Here is a 14,622-nt window from a genome sequence, read left to right on the forward strand (position 1 = left end):
AAGAAGGTAATTACCGTGTGATGGATTTCACCTGCACCCTGTGAAAATAACCCTGTGCATGTATAAGCACAGTCTGTATAAGATATCTCGCTCCAGAAATAATTTCTCCAGCAGCATACAGAGGAGGAACATTTTTATATTTTTACCGTATTGCCTAAAGATCAAATTGCTGTAAGTCTGTGTACTCAACAGTGAGGGCCAGTGCGTATCGTACAATCTCAAATGAAATGGGAATTTAGATAAGCTTAATATCTTCAAGAGCATGTTGGATCTCGATAAGGATCCCTCATCTTCAGTGTTTATAGGCATGGGAGTCATGCGTTAGTGTTATCATTAATACAGGGTTCAGTTGGAGAACAGTGATTGAAATGGAGAGTTTTCACGAGATTAAACTCTGCAGATTTTCCTCATATTAAAGGGTGGATCTCTGTGATGTGAAGTTGCAATTTAAACCCACTAATAATCTGCATACAATTAACATGTGAGATGATGGAGTTCGATGCTCACGTACGAGGGATGTGCTCGACGAAACGAGGGATGTGATGTTTTAATGTGATGAAGGAATGTCGCTCTATGAAACGGTGAAAAGCACCAAAGGAAATAATTTTCAAAGTCGAACAATAAAGTATGAAAACAAATATACATATATATTCATATTTTTATTTATATTTCATTTCTGGGAGGATATCTTGTACACCAAATATCCCATTGGCAGTTAAGCGCATTCAATGTGTTTAGAAGCCAGAAACAGTCACTTGTTTTAACAAACACAAATACAAAATAAAGATAACCACAAAATAATGAACTGCATGTATATAACATACAAAAGAATCCCATGCCTACTCAGTAGGTAACTTCAACATTCCAGCTCTTGAAGATGTGGATATTTACATTTCAGTTTTACAAAAATATACTTTATAATTTGTCTCCTTTTTTTGCTTACATTCTAATGAAATGAAGCGGTGCCCTCAGAGCTCGTCCCTTGTCCTCCCTCTGACTATGACTTACATTCTGTAACAAAAATATTCCCTCAACCCTTAAGGCGAGATGCAGCGCATCCTCTCTCGCGCGCGCAGCCGAGTCACAACATCAGCAAGGCTTCACAAAAGGCACCAAATAACGGGAGCGTTTGTCTTGTTAATTTTTTTTAAGATGTTTTTTTTTTCCTTTTCTCTAGTTTTCCATATAACTGAGCGATATGTCACATGTGAGAAAGAGAGAAAGAGATAGTACCAGTGGATGATATTTACAAACAGAAACTAACATCACTCTTACTCATGCTTGAATACTTAAGTGCTTTTTTTTCAAACAATGTCAAAACGTATCACAGCATCATCACTACATAATAGAGAAAGAATGTAGAAAATATGGCCCTGCTCACTTCAAATAATACAATGCAAATATGCAAATCATTTTTCACATCAATGGTACCAAAGAATGATAAAAAACGAAACATGGCACATGTACAATATACATATATGGTAGGTTATGTATATTATTCAATGTCTTTTGTACTGTATGAGTGCCTGCAAGGGCGAACGTGCCTCAGCACCACAACTGCTGGCAACCTGTTTTTCTCTTGGTTTCTGAGTAGCAGTAGAGACGCGTCAGTAGCGGTTTCTACTCTCTATCAGTTGAGTCCCTTTTGCATTTGAAGTGCTGCATTTGTTTTACTTCTATTGTCTTTGCCCAGTCCTTGACATGTGTCTTTTTTCTCTCTTTCAGGTAAATCTCAAGATTCACCTAACACTGCACAGGGAGCAGACAGAAAAGTGCTTTTTGGAAGGGAAAGCAAAGTCTTTTGATGCTGATTTCTTTCCCCTCAAAGAACCTTAAGGAAGAGGAGGTGCGGAGAGCCTTAAAAAAAGTTTTTGTCTTTGCTCTTTCTTAGCAGATCTCGATTGTCCTTGGGGAGAGAGTGGTCTGCATGTCTGATAGCGGGGTGGGGACGGGGGAGCTGTAGATGTTGGAAGTGATAGAGGAGGGGAAGGAGGAGCCGATATGAGACTGAAAGGACATTGACACCGATGGATAGGTGGTAGCCACGGAAGGAGATGGATAGGAAGTGTGGATGGGAGAGGAGTAGCAAGAGGTGACTGGAGAGGGGTAAGAGGACACAGGAGAAGGGTAGGAGGTGATGGGAGAGGGGTAGCTGGAGGCAGGTGAAGCGGCTGGCACCGGCGCTGCTGTCACCACCACTGCCCCTGCCTTCTCTGCTTTCTTGTCCTTCTGCCGTAGGTGGATCTTCGTGTGCCTCTTCCTCTCGTCACTGCGGGCAAACTTGCGTCCGCAGATCTCACAGGCGAAGGGCTTCTCACCAGTGTGAGTGCGAATGTGTGTTGTCAGGTGGTCGCTGCGGCTGAAGTTGCGCATGCAGATACGGCACTGGAAGGGTTTCTGTCCTGTGTGGATGCGAATATGTCGTGTCAGCTCATCGGAGCGTGAGAAGCGACGGTCGCAGGTCTCCACGGGGCAGGCATAGGGCCTCTCGTGTGGGGGTGTCTTGCTTGGCCGGGTGGGGTACTTGCGCATACGGCTGGGCTTAATCAGCTGAGACTGGTAGACACTCTTTAAGTCCTGGGAGCCAGTTTGGGTGGCAAAGGCCTTGATGGTGGACAGAGGAGTGAGGGAGGGCTGACTTGACTGACTCTGGAAGGGCTTTTGGTCAGGGGGCACCAGGCAGATCTCTCCCTGCTGCTGGGGGAAAAGGTAGTCAGGAATCATGGGCACGGGGAAGCTGGTGCCACAGGTCTTGCCATTTGGGTAGGCAGGGGGAGGGTACTGCACTGATCCTGCCGAACCGGGAAAAACCTGGCCCGAGTCTGGGAAGATGTCAGAGTTGGGACTGGAGTAGGTTGGGGCGGCTGAGTAGATTGGGTTGGGCTCGCTGTGGTGAATGGAGGAGCTGAGGCTGGAGCTCTGAGATGAGGAAGAGGTAGAAGAGGAGGAAGTGGAGGACAGGGCAGATGAAGAGGTGGACATGGTGGTTTGTGAGGCAACTGAGGAAGAGCTGGAGCTGGAGGCAACATTGCTCATCAGACCAGTGAACAGGCCCAAGATGGGCTCTGCCCAGAGACTGTTGCTGCAGCTGCTGGCGGGCTCCAGCGTGAAGCGGCCGGTGTAAGAGATGGGGGGCAGCCTCTGAGTGGCGTAGGTCTGGTCAGCCACCGACTTCTCACAATTGAAGGGGATATCAGGTAACGTATCTGCAGGGAGCACAGAGAGAGAGGAGAGGCATTAATCAAACTGTCAATATACAGAGGGAGGGAGAGGGGGAATCCTGCCAGAGTGGTGGACAGTGTGTCACCCCTCTCTTCTGGGACAGATCTGTCCGGTGCCCACGCAGAGAAACCCCCTCCAACTAAACTCTTTCCCCCTCAACTCGAAAACTGTCTCATCCAAACCTCAACCAGAGCTGCTGTGCAAGCTTTCTAGGCTTGCATTTTCGTCTGCTCACACTCTCTCGATCTTTCTTTCACTCTTTCTGTCTTCCTGTCTTGCACACACACACACACACACACACATTCTTGAAGCCCATCACAGAGCCTGAGGCAATTGATTACCGAAACTGCAGTTCAGCTGGTTTTAGGAATGCAATTTGAATTGAGCTGTAGGAGTGTCTGAAGGCAAGCGGTGACTGAGTAGTGTTTAACTCCTCAGAGAGTCGACAGGGATTTCAAACTATCGATAAATACAGTCTGGTATTTTATTTTTAAATTAGTTTAATTTCAACCTATATTTGTTGACGTATAATGTATTGATTTTATTTGAATTTACTTTTTGATGTATCTATAATTTTATCTTCCACTTTGATTATGACATTTCTCACCGCATGACATAATACAAAAACATTTTGATAGACTTGTAACAAGAAAATTATATTAGCTGTGTATCATCACTTCTGATAATGATAATTCATAACAAAATAAATAATAACTTGCATTATTGTAACAGCAGCTGATCTAATATGTATCTCAGCTGTACATGCAGCATAAAAAACAAGAGGCAAATCTCCATCTCTTACCTCCAGCAAGGTGGTCGTAGTGATCTCCTGGATCCCCGGAGCCAAAGCCTGCACCTTCGGGTGCGGAGGCGTTGAGGAAGGGGGTGCCTGCCGAGCTCAGCATCATCACCTCCTCCAGCTTGGGGTAGTTATCCATGGGCGAGTGGGGGAAGCTCAGGGGCTCTGAGATCTGCAGGGTTGGTAAGATCATCTCGGTCTTGGCTGCAGCCATCCTCTGCTGACACTGGAGCTGCAGGGCTGAGGCTGTACTGGAAGCTGTTGCTGAAGAGTGCAGGGAGGCTGGGTGCACGCTGGTGCCTCGCAGGTGGAGGAGTCACTTAGCCCAGCTCAGGGAGCGCAGCACACTTCTGCTGATGCCGAGGAAGATGCTGTTGCTCTGTCTCGCTCTCGTTCTCCAGTTGTCCTCTTGCTTTCCTGTTTCTCTCAGAGATGAGTAAAGATCCACTTGTCTTTTCAGAAAAAATCAAAAGTGTCCTTTGAACTCATTCCCTAAGATTCATCAAAATTAATCAACAGAATTAATCTTGATTTTTTTTTTTCCTCTGTATCAAAATTACTTTTCCAATCAGGTTTTGACCTTCTTGGACGGATGTTGTTTTGAATGGACTTTTGTACTTTTGGTGTGATGTGTCTCAGTCAGGGAGTGTGTTTCTCTATCTAGCTCTGCTCTAACAGTTGCTGCTCTGGGCTCTCAGGGCTCTCTCTGAGCTCAGAGGTTTCCCCGCTCCTTTTATACCCTCCTGCCGTGACGTAGATGTCCATATTTGGAGAGGAGGAAGCCCATATTTAGGCACTGCAGTGGAGGACACATGACGCCGGCCTGGGGGGAAAGAAGAGAGAGAGACTTTATATTAAGCTCTCGCAGTAAATTGCGGAGACAACGCCGCTCTTCCCCGCTCCACAATCAATGTGCCTTCATAGCAGAGCCGCCGCTCCAGACAGCGGCATAATTCTCGCGCTCTCCCCGTCGCCCCGTAGATTTGATTTGGGTTTCCCATCTGTGCAGCAGGCTGCGCCGCTGCCGGAAAGCTCTGCTCCGCCGTGCCTTATAAGGTCGTGACTACATAAGGAGCTATTCCGGTGGGTTTCCATTTCCCTGTCCTTATTTGGAGCTTCCTGAGGCAGCGCTGATCGCTGCTTGGCACTGAATGAGAGACTGGAGCGCAAATCATGTCCAGCGCTCACAATAACTCATGTCAGCAGCTCAGTGCAACACAGCCTGAGCTGAAACACTCAGGATTCGGCCGCACTCTCATGACCGAGACACCAACTTAACTGCAGCGTGTTCTCACTGCTGGAGACAACGGGACGCTTCAGCGACAAACGCTGTCCAGTCGTGATATTAAACATTTATTTTCAACCACAACAAGCAGAGATAATATGAGTTGATTTTAAAGAGCGACTTTGCTCTTTCATGTTAAGCCTGGAACATCATTTCCATGTCGTGTTGTTGTTGGAAACGGTAGTCCCGTGCATATCTGTGTATATTGGTTTATTGATTGAGACTAATTTACCGATATTCTACATTGATTTCTAAACACTAAGTGAGAGTGGCCCGTTTTCTGGGACTAAGAGCCTAAAAATATAAGAGTGTGCAAACTCTGCAGTCTGCTTCCAAACTTCCTGTGAATTAACTTTCCATCTCTCCGGGCCGTGTCATTGATTAATGAGAACAGATAGCCGCGGATGCTGACGAGGTGCGGGGCGATCCGTCTAATTGAGGGGTGTCCCCGGCTCAATATTCGGGGGATCTCTCTGCCACTCAGCGCCTAATGGGCCGCATTAACAACGCTGCGCACAGCTGCCAGGACGCCTGCGGGATACCGATGTTCTCCCCCGGCTGCTCCCGCGTCGGCCGGCGCGCCAAGCGCTCCTCGCTGGCTGCTGACTGGAAATCAATGTGTTTCCCTCGGTGCCGACTGGATCTATACGCGAGCAAAGCTCATTGGGAAACATCGTGGGCAGGACACTGTGGCCCGAGAGAGAGGGAGGGAGGGAGGGAGGGAGGGAGAGAAGGGAGAGACAGAGCGGAAAAAAGAGAGATGCCGCTGGTGCGTTGGAGAGGGCGGAGCAGGTGAGGCTCCCCGATCAAAGTCTACTGACTGTAAAGCTGGAGCTACAGGTGTTTATTTATTTATTAATAATATAATTATCATTATTGCTATTATTATTAGTATCCAAAGTTATGCAAACATGTTGGCTGAGGAATACACATTGACAGACAGACAGACAGACAGACAGACAGACAGACAGACAGATAGACAGATAGACAGATAGACAGATAGATAGACAGATAGATCGATAGATAAAACATAATACAGGTACACACAGTAGGTTTTTGGTCTTTACTGAATTGCATTCTCTCGCAGGCATTTCCCATTCAGCCTCTGGCAAGTCTCTCTGTTTACCCCCATTAGACTGATAGCAAAATTCTGTCATATATTATGGATGATCTGGAGCACAGGCTCCTTCACAAAATCCAAATAAGCCTGAAGTAGAGGGCGCAGCTGGAGAATGTGTAATGTTGTTTATTCATACTGTAAGATACGTATAAATGATCCAACCTAATCACTTTTGAAGGCATGTGGCACTGCGCGGCGGTGTTGTATTTCAGGAGGAAAATGGTGCTCCCGCTGCACACACAACACACTTTTAAAACTAGAGCTTACATTTTGTTTTCCAGGGAGTGAAATGCCACTCCTGTCACATTGCAAAGGAAACCAGAGGACAGACCACGATGGTGAGTTACACGAAGCGTCTCTGTTTGTGACGCGGTGACACCAAATCCAAAATCCTGTCTGCATCTACCACTGCCAACATGCATCAGTTACCACGGTCGATAAATTTGCGGCAAGGCAAAGAAGAAAGAGCAGTGTAGAGCAGAGGAGAGAACTCATCATCTGATGACAATGTAATAAAATCAGGTTAGGGAAAACTCTCAGAAAAGTAATAAAGTAATAAAGATGATAAACAGTTCACAGTGGTTGTTTGGGCCTCCCTTCACTCTGATGCATGGAGGAGGTGGAAGCCAGATGCTGTAAGGGCAGAGGAAGGAGAATGAGTCTGTGGGCGTGTGGATGTAGATACTTATGATGTGCGTAGTACGCTGTTGCATGTTTGTGTGTGCGTGCGTTTGGGTCGGCCGGTTCACTCTCCTCGGTGTGTTCCCCACTGCTGCCCACACAAACCAGCAAGAGGAGTCCTCGTCTGATCAAACTGCAACACGCTGCCAGCCAGAGAGAACGGAAGGCTCTCCCATTACCTACACAGCCACCACGCCCCTGTTCTCATACACACACACACACACACACACAAACCCTGCACGAGCACTGGTTAATATTTAATCATGCTCCAATCTGCCACTGTGAAAAGTCAATGAAGTAGATAGGGAAGCCAAAAGAAAGAGGAGGAGGAGGAGGAGGAGGAGGTGGAAGAGCTAGGAGTTGGAACACAACAATAAAGGGAAAGGGGAGAGAGGACGATGAGATATATAGATAGCAAGGAGATGGAGGCAGGTTGCGAAATAGAGATGGAGAAGGTGGGAAGGATGGATGAGGGCGATGGAAAAATAGAAAATACAGAGAGAGAATCCTCACACCCACGTGCTGTACGTGGGAGCAAATACCAAGCTTTGTGCTGGCATTTTTCAGCAGTCGGTGCCAGGCAGTCAGTGAGACAGGACGACAGACAGGACGACAGACAGACAGACAGACAGACAGACACACCCGCTCCCACGCCACACCTTCTCGGGCACCCACACGATCCAGTGATGTAATCCCTCCCCATTAGCATACAGGTGTGTTCAGCATGGTGTGCTCCCATGATGGGCGGACCAAGATTAGAAGGTGGATGATGACAGTTACTAGAGCCTGGGTGTTACATAATTGACAGAGGAGACGGGGATGGCGAGATAATGAAATGACAGCGAGAGAGAAAGATGCCAGACCTGGGTGTTTCGAAGCACAGACCGCAGCCATCATGGTTTTGTTTTAACAAGTGGGATGGGGGCGAGGGCGGTGGATTTCACGATGATAAAAAATGAGAGGTGGCCTGGATGTGCATGGGGCCTGTATAACACACAAGGAGGGCGGATAATTAAATGGGAGAAGCGTGGAGGCCTGATCGTCTCGGCCAGAGTGACAGGCTGAATATTAGCCCGTGGTCACGGAACGATGGGGAGAGAAGGAGAGAGCATGATATGAGGGTATTTGATAAATGTCATTTTTCTCCCAGCTTTTACGGTGACGCTAGCAGAAGTGTGCAGCCTGACCTTTTTCACGCGGAGTGAGATGTGCCTGGGAAAAGACGAACTGGCGTGAGAAGGGTAAAATCTATCGAAGACGTGGAGGAAACTGGCAGGGCAGAGGGGTCACAGAAAGTCTCTGCACTAATTGGCGTGCATGAAAAGACAGATGAATCTAAAAGGATTCTGGAAACTGCCATCGATAAAGATATTCGGTGTACTGTGTGTCTGTTAAAATACTTGACTCCTTGACCTCCAGTCGTCATAAACCTTGACCCGCTTACTGAAATCTAACAGTGCGTTACAATACAAGGCAGAAGAATACACCACACCACCTGTTGCTGCTCTGAAGCAGTCAGACAGTTTTTACTCCGTTCAGAGTAGTCCAGGAATGCCACTGTGGAATGTCAGGCCTTGTTTTAGCGGCGTATAATTACGCCGTGGGCAAGATCACACGTTTTCTTTTACGGTAGGAGTTGACCTACTAAAGCTTCAGGCTCTGGTGACGAGTATGAAAAACAACCTGCTCGCACTTCACAGTCACTGAAGGCGTCCCTCCCTGTCGAATCAAGCCCCAGGCCGCAGAGCAGGCTCGGCGTTAGCGTATCACACAGAAACAGGAGCCCGGCAAACGAATAGCCGCTCTATCTGCTTATCTGCCTGTTGTTGCCTCCCGAAGGTGGAAGGTGACAGAGAGACAATTACCAAACACAGCACAAAGCCCACCCCAAACCGCCGCCGCAGCGTCCCAGAGGACGTGTGAGTCACTGAATCCCCAGCCTGTTTGTTTGATGCTTGTGACAAAGGATCCGACCCCTGACCTTTTAGCTCTCGATGAGTCACCGGTAGCACTTTGAAATAAAAATGGGGCTTCCCCACACAACGCGGCCGCCAAAGTGCAGTAACGAATAACATTTAAAGCAAACGCTTATTTTGTGTTTATCTGATTTGTGTATACCATAATCCATGGGTGGCAAGACACGAACGGATGTTTAATAGGTCATATGTGTGCAGCATCCTCACTGCTCAGGGTACTCTGTGGTGCTTGAGAATGTGGTGCATTAGAAGATCAAATGAAGGATCAATGAGCACTGAGGCCACTAAGTATTGAATTTTAAAATGCTATTGAGTTTTATCCACCTAGATAAGTACAGCCACCTGTTGTGCTGGTATTGATTGATAAGAGATACGATTAGCCTCTTCTGAGTCTTTGTACAAACTGTACCGGAGACACAGCCAGACGGTACAAAGCTTTTCCCTGAAGCACAATCTTCTCTAGTCTTTCTCAAGTTGAACACGTGTAACAGTGAAGCAGCCTCGTCCTCTGTCAGTCAGTTTGTGTACATGAAAACCAGGCAGGGAACTGCCGAGTTGTGCCTTATTGCACCGGGACAAAATCCTTATTTTCTGATTGACTGAGGCGACTAAAACTGACCGCTCTTCACACTGCTGACGTCCATACGGTCAGAGAGCGAGACGAGAGAGTGACGGGGAGGCAGAGAGATGTGGCCTCGGTGTCCAGACTGAGCCACAACTGGTATGCTGTCTTAAGAGAACCGTTTGGGTGTGACTCATGCATGAATTCTCGGCACAGACAGAAAGCATCCCGGCTCACAGACCTGTTTTCATTTGACTCCAGTCTTCAGATTTTTGTCAGGAATTTCAACTTTACTTTAGTCCACAGTCAGGTGGAGCCCCGCCAGTCCACATCTGTTTATGTGGAGGAGCAGCTCTACACAGTGAGGGTTTATTATTGCATCAGACATTCAACGCCGTCACCCTGGCTCACTCCTTGGCCCCTGACGTTTATTGAGAGAATGGCAAGACAGGGGTGATGGTTTGGTTTTTATCTTTTCCTCTCTGAACCAAGAGCTATAAACACAAAGCCTCAGCTTCTGAAAATTTGGTAAACTTACCCTGAAATCACCCTGTCTCACAAAGGATGACCTGTCTAAACCTGGTGTTATACAAACAGGCAAGGCACACACACACACACACACACACACACACACACACACACACACACACACACACACACACACACACACACACACACACACACACACACACACACACACACACAGTCACAAACGGACACATGCACACAAACCTTTAAGTTGTTCAGCAGACTTTATTTGACTTTTGAGTCAGATCAGAAGTTGCCAAGACAAATAATCTCCTTGGGTCCAATGGCCAAAGCTGTTCCCAATAACTTGCTGCAAAGTGAAAATGACAGGCAGTGAGTGGCACGTCTGCTCAGGTGAGATTTATTTGTTGTTTTACAGAAGTAAAGTGAAGGAGTAGAGAAGGTGAGAGGCAGGGAGATAAATGGGTAAGGAGAGATACAGAGGCAGAGGAAGTGATGGAAAAGTGGAGCTAGAAAGCGACGGAGACAGAGAGCGAAAGAGAAAGCAACTGTCGCTGGGTTGTTGACAGGTGGGCCTGAGGGCAGGTATGACAGGTTGATTCAGGTACGCCCCTCTCCCCCCTCCTCCACCGCCAGCCCCCTCCAACCTTCCCCTCTACCCCAGCTGGAGACTGCCAATGTGAGATAGCCTACAGGGCTGAGGAGACAGGTCTCCATCAGAAAGCCTTGCAATCCTTTACAGTCATACGATAATCATTTAACTCTGGGTGCCGTGTGTCAACAGGCATGACGGCTGACGAGGTGGGGAGACAAGACGACAAACAATTCTAACTGCAACACCCGTTGTATGCTTCCAAGGAAGAAAAAAAAAAACAAGGAGGGAGGAATGAATAAATGAATAACTGTCAGAAGCGTTTGGCTTATGGGACAATGGGTTTTACTGCAGTTGAGGCTTGGGGGCCAAAAGTCACTTTGGGTCACTTAAACTGCAGATTCACTGAAAGATTTGTAAACTCTAACTCTGGAGCAGCCAAAAAATAAAGCACCTTGATGTGAGACGTAGATATAAGTAATTGATTTGCTCTAAAGCTTTAAATTCATATTATCTATTCCAAATGGACAGGGTCAGAGTTGTCTCTCTTTCCCTCTCTTCACCCGACGACTTGGAAACGACCACCTGTGTTGGTTAACTGTGTAACTGGATTAAGAAGACTGCATTCATACATAATGCAGGCGTTTACCTTAATAGGAGAAACGTGACTGGTGAGCAGTGTTTACATTAAAGGAGGGTGAGAGTTCAGATGAACCGAGGGAATATTTTTCTGCCTACGCTGGCGGCAGACAGTGTAATGAATTTCTATAAAGTGCACTGCAAATAAAAATAAAGACACACAAAGGAGATTGCATGTTGATGGTTGTCGGGTGTTGCTGACGCGGAGAAATGAGTGAGGACAGCGTTGAGACTTGCAGCAGTGTACAGTTTGTAAAAGACATCCAGTAACCTTGGTCTGAACCCACGATTATAAAAAATCACTCTTTTCTTCTTTTGAGCAGCTAGAGTCCAGATTAAGGAACAATAATCTCAATAAAATATAGGATTTTATCACATGTTTGAGGAGGGGTGATCAAACAGGAAGTATTACCTATTATAGTGCACCTTTTCAAAATGAACACACACACACAAGTTTCTATAAAGGCCCACACCAACCTGTTCCATTATTTGTGTTTGCCCTGCTATCCAAACACACTGTGCACATGGCGTATTGAACACAAACACCCACTTACACACACACACACACGATCACGTCCAAGGGCCGGCGCGAGTACATGTATCCACAAGTGTGCTGACAGCACACACCCAGCATATAGCCTGACATTCACTTGGCCACAATACACCACACAATTAAAATAAATCTCCTACAAAGGCCACATGGTGCTGCTTTTTTTAAACAGCCAAACAGGGGAACAACTCCATAGCAACACCAGAGACATGTTTACGTGTGAGAATATTTGGATATTCACAGTTGGAAACACAAACAGGCTTAGTCTCATAATTTAGTTAGGAACAAGATTTTTCTCTGTATTGACTCAAAGAGTCAAAGAAAAAAAATAACGTGAGTTGGAAAGTCATGAACTGCCATTTTTCTCACAGTGGGATTGTGACAGTGTGTGTTCTCATTATGAGCGCACAGACAGCCCTCCATGGGTCTCACTCTCTCTCTCTCTCCCCCCATCTATCTCTGCATTCCCAGACAGCTTTAGCAGTTCAAACCCTCGCACTGCGGCATTGTCACACACCACGCTGGTTGCCATGGAGAAATAGTCCTCCTGGTCTCCAAGGTACCCGAGTCTATTGTCTTTGGCTTCTTTATTTAGATGAAAACATGATTTGTTGGAAGGGATCTACTTGTTTTTTCGCTGCTTCTCTTTGCTGCCTCTTCTTTCTTCTTCTTCCTCCTCCTCACAAGCATCAATGCAGAGTCGCATGAAGTGTATTGTTTCATTCTTCTCCTTTCCAGGAGTTTGACTATACGCGCATGTGTGTGTCGAGCTCGTCTGATGTTTTGTAGCAATTAATTTCAGTGTGTCTGCATGTCAGCGCCCCAGGAGGGGGGCTGTATAAAAGTTTTCCCCATTGCCACAGCTCTCGCCAGGGCTTATAATTGCCTTCTATTACCAGGCCTGGGTGTCACAGCGCCTGCCTGTCTGTCACCAGGAGACTCAACCAGCGACAGATGATGAGGAAAAGGAGTTCGACTTTTCTCACTGCTGCTCTTTTTGGCAGAGGAGATGATGCAGGATACAGTATATGGTAAATAAGGTATCATCCTCCTTCTATGTGGCCTTGCCGGTTGTGTGTAATGCACAAATTTCAACTGCAGTGATTTGTGCACGTGTGTTATTGTTGCTTTGAAGACACGTGGGACGGAGCCGTGCACTCTCACAAACAACAATCTGAAGGTGAGCCACAGACCAAACACTGAGGAGAAAATGCTCAGTGACTCTAAAGGAGCTTAAAAAAGCTGCTTACAAACTCGTACAATCAGCCGGCTCTGACCTTTGACCCTGTTTATTTGCATGTTTCCAGCTCCACTCACAGCTGTCAGCAAGCTGCTACTTTCTGCTGCCGCCGGCACTGAGGCTGAAAACCAAACAGGAAGTGACATCACATCCGCTGCTCCGTGATATCACCGGGTTGAGCCCAGTGAAAGGGAGGGGGGAAAAAAGACAAGAGAGACCGAGGAGCGCGGCTGAAGGGTGGAAAGAGGAAGCTGTCTGTGTTTCGTTTTCATTCAGTGGCTGTGGCTCAGACGTCCCAGACTCTGTGGTCTTGTTTAAGGCCAGCCAGACAAATAAACTGATCTAATTTAAGTCACTTATCTGCCTAATCAGATGGGCTACAAACATGCAGACTTCATCTTCTGCATCACCCTCACTTGACCGTCTTAAATCCCCACAATAAAGTGGGTTTTTTTTGTGGAAACTTCATGATCATACACACACTTTTGGGCCTTGACTTTGCTGACGTCAGCAGTTGATTGAGCCTGTGGCCATTTGCTCAATTATTTCTTACTCATGTTTCTTGTAACTTTTAAATGCGCATCTATTCACTTAAATGTGTTATAGCTGTATTAATATTGTTCTTTTTTCATTTTCATCAGGAACACGGATAAAATGTCACTTATGATGCGGTTAGACACGTGCTGAGCTCAAGATAATCTCCGGAGATTCTCCTGCCAGCCCCCCTAGTAAAAACTCAACAAAATGTCCAGGTTTAGCCGATGGGAGAAACCAGCAGTAAATCCTCTGGAGGATTCACAGCGAGCGAGTGGGCGTGTTGAATCGGTTTCCAACACGCAACAGATGCGAAACTGAAACAAACAAATACAAAAATAATACAAATAACGCAGGATGAAGAAGTGGTAGTGAAAGGATGTCAAGAGAGCTTTTTGTGATGAGGGCCGATCAATATTCTTTTATCAAAAATATGTGATCTTGGCAGCAGAATTGATACGTCACGTCCTGCATACTGCACCACCCCTCACCTGAACGCTCAGATTTCTGTGTTGTTGTGAAGGTGTCTGGAGAGTGTTGTGTTGTTCACGCGTGAGAGACAAACTTCTCAGAGTTCAAGTCTGAAATGGCTTTAAACAACTGTTTTTAAAAGAAATGTATCACATAGGAAATGTTTGTTTGTAATAACATACCCTCTGTCCTTTAATATGCTATACAGTGTGGAACTATAAATCCTAATCTACTGTCAAAGATCCGGTGCGTGTGTCTCGTCAGTTCACACAAACACTTCTTCTTTTTTTTTGCATGCATGGTGATGCAAAAGTGGAAGGAGAGCATTCGGAAACTGTGACGCTTTGCTTTGTCAGCCCTGGGTGCAAGGCAGGGTGAGTTACTGTTGTGAGCTTTTGTGGTAAAAGCGTGTGGCAGCTTGTTCCTCTGGCACGGAGGCTACGCATTGAATGGAGTGGGTGC

General features: G+C 46.5%; 1 protein-coding gene across 1 annotated transcript; it reads right to left on the minus strand.

Annotated features, from left to right (window-relative positions):
* Positions 1-640: 640 nt before the first annotated feature.
* Positions 641-4,784, minus strand: egr1 (early growth response 1). The gene is made up of 2 exons (XM_035161795.2): positions 4,025-4,784; positions 641-3,206 (listed from the first exon to the last, which is right to left on the minus strand). Exons 1-2 carry the CDS (start codon positions 4,233-4,235, stop codon positions 1,888-1,890), a joined length of 1,530 nt encoding a protein of 509 aa, XP_035017686.1. The 5' UTR covers positions 4,236-4,784; the 3' UTR covers positions 641-1,887.
* Between the last annotated feature and the right edge of the window lie 9,838 nt (positions 4,785-14,622).

Source organism: Hippoglossus stenolepis, chromosome 7 (genome assembly GCF_022539355.2).
Source record: "Hippoglossus stenolepis isolate QCI-W04-F060 chromosome 7, HSTE1.2, whole genome shotgun sequence".
Classification (NCBI taxonomy): Eukaryota; Metazoa; Chordata; class Actinopteri; order Pleuronectiformes; family Pleuronectidae; genus Hippoglossus; species Hippoglossus stenolepis.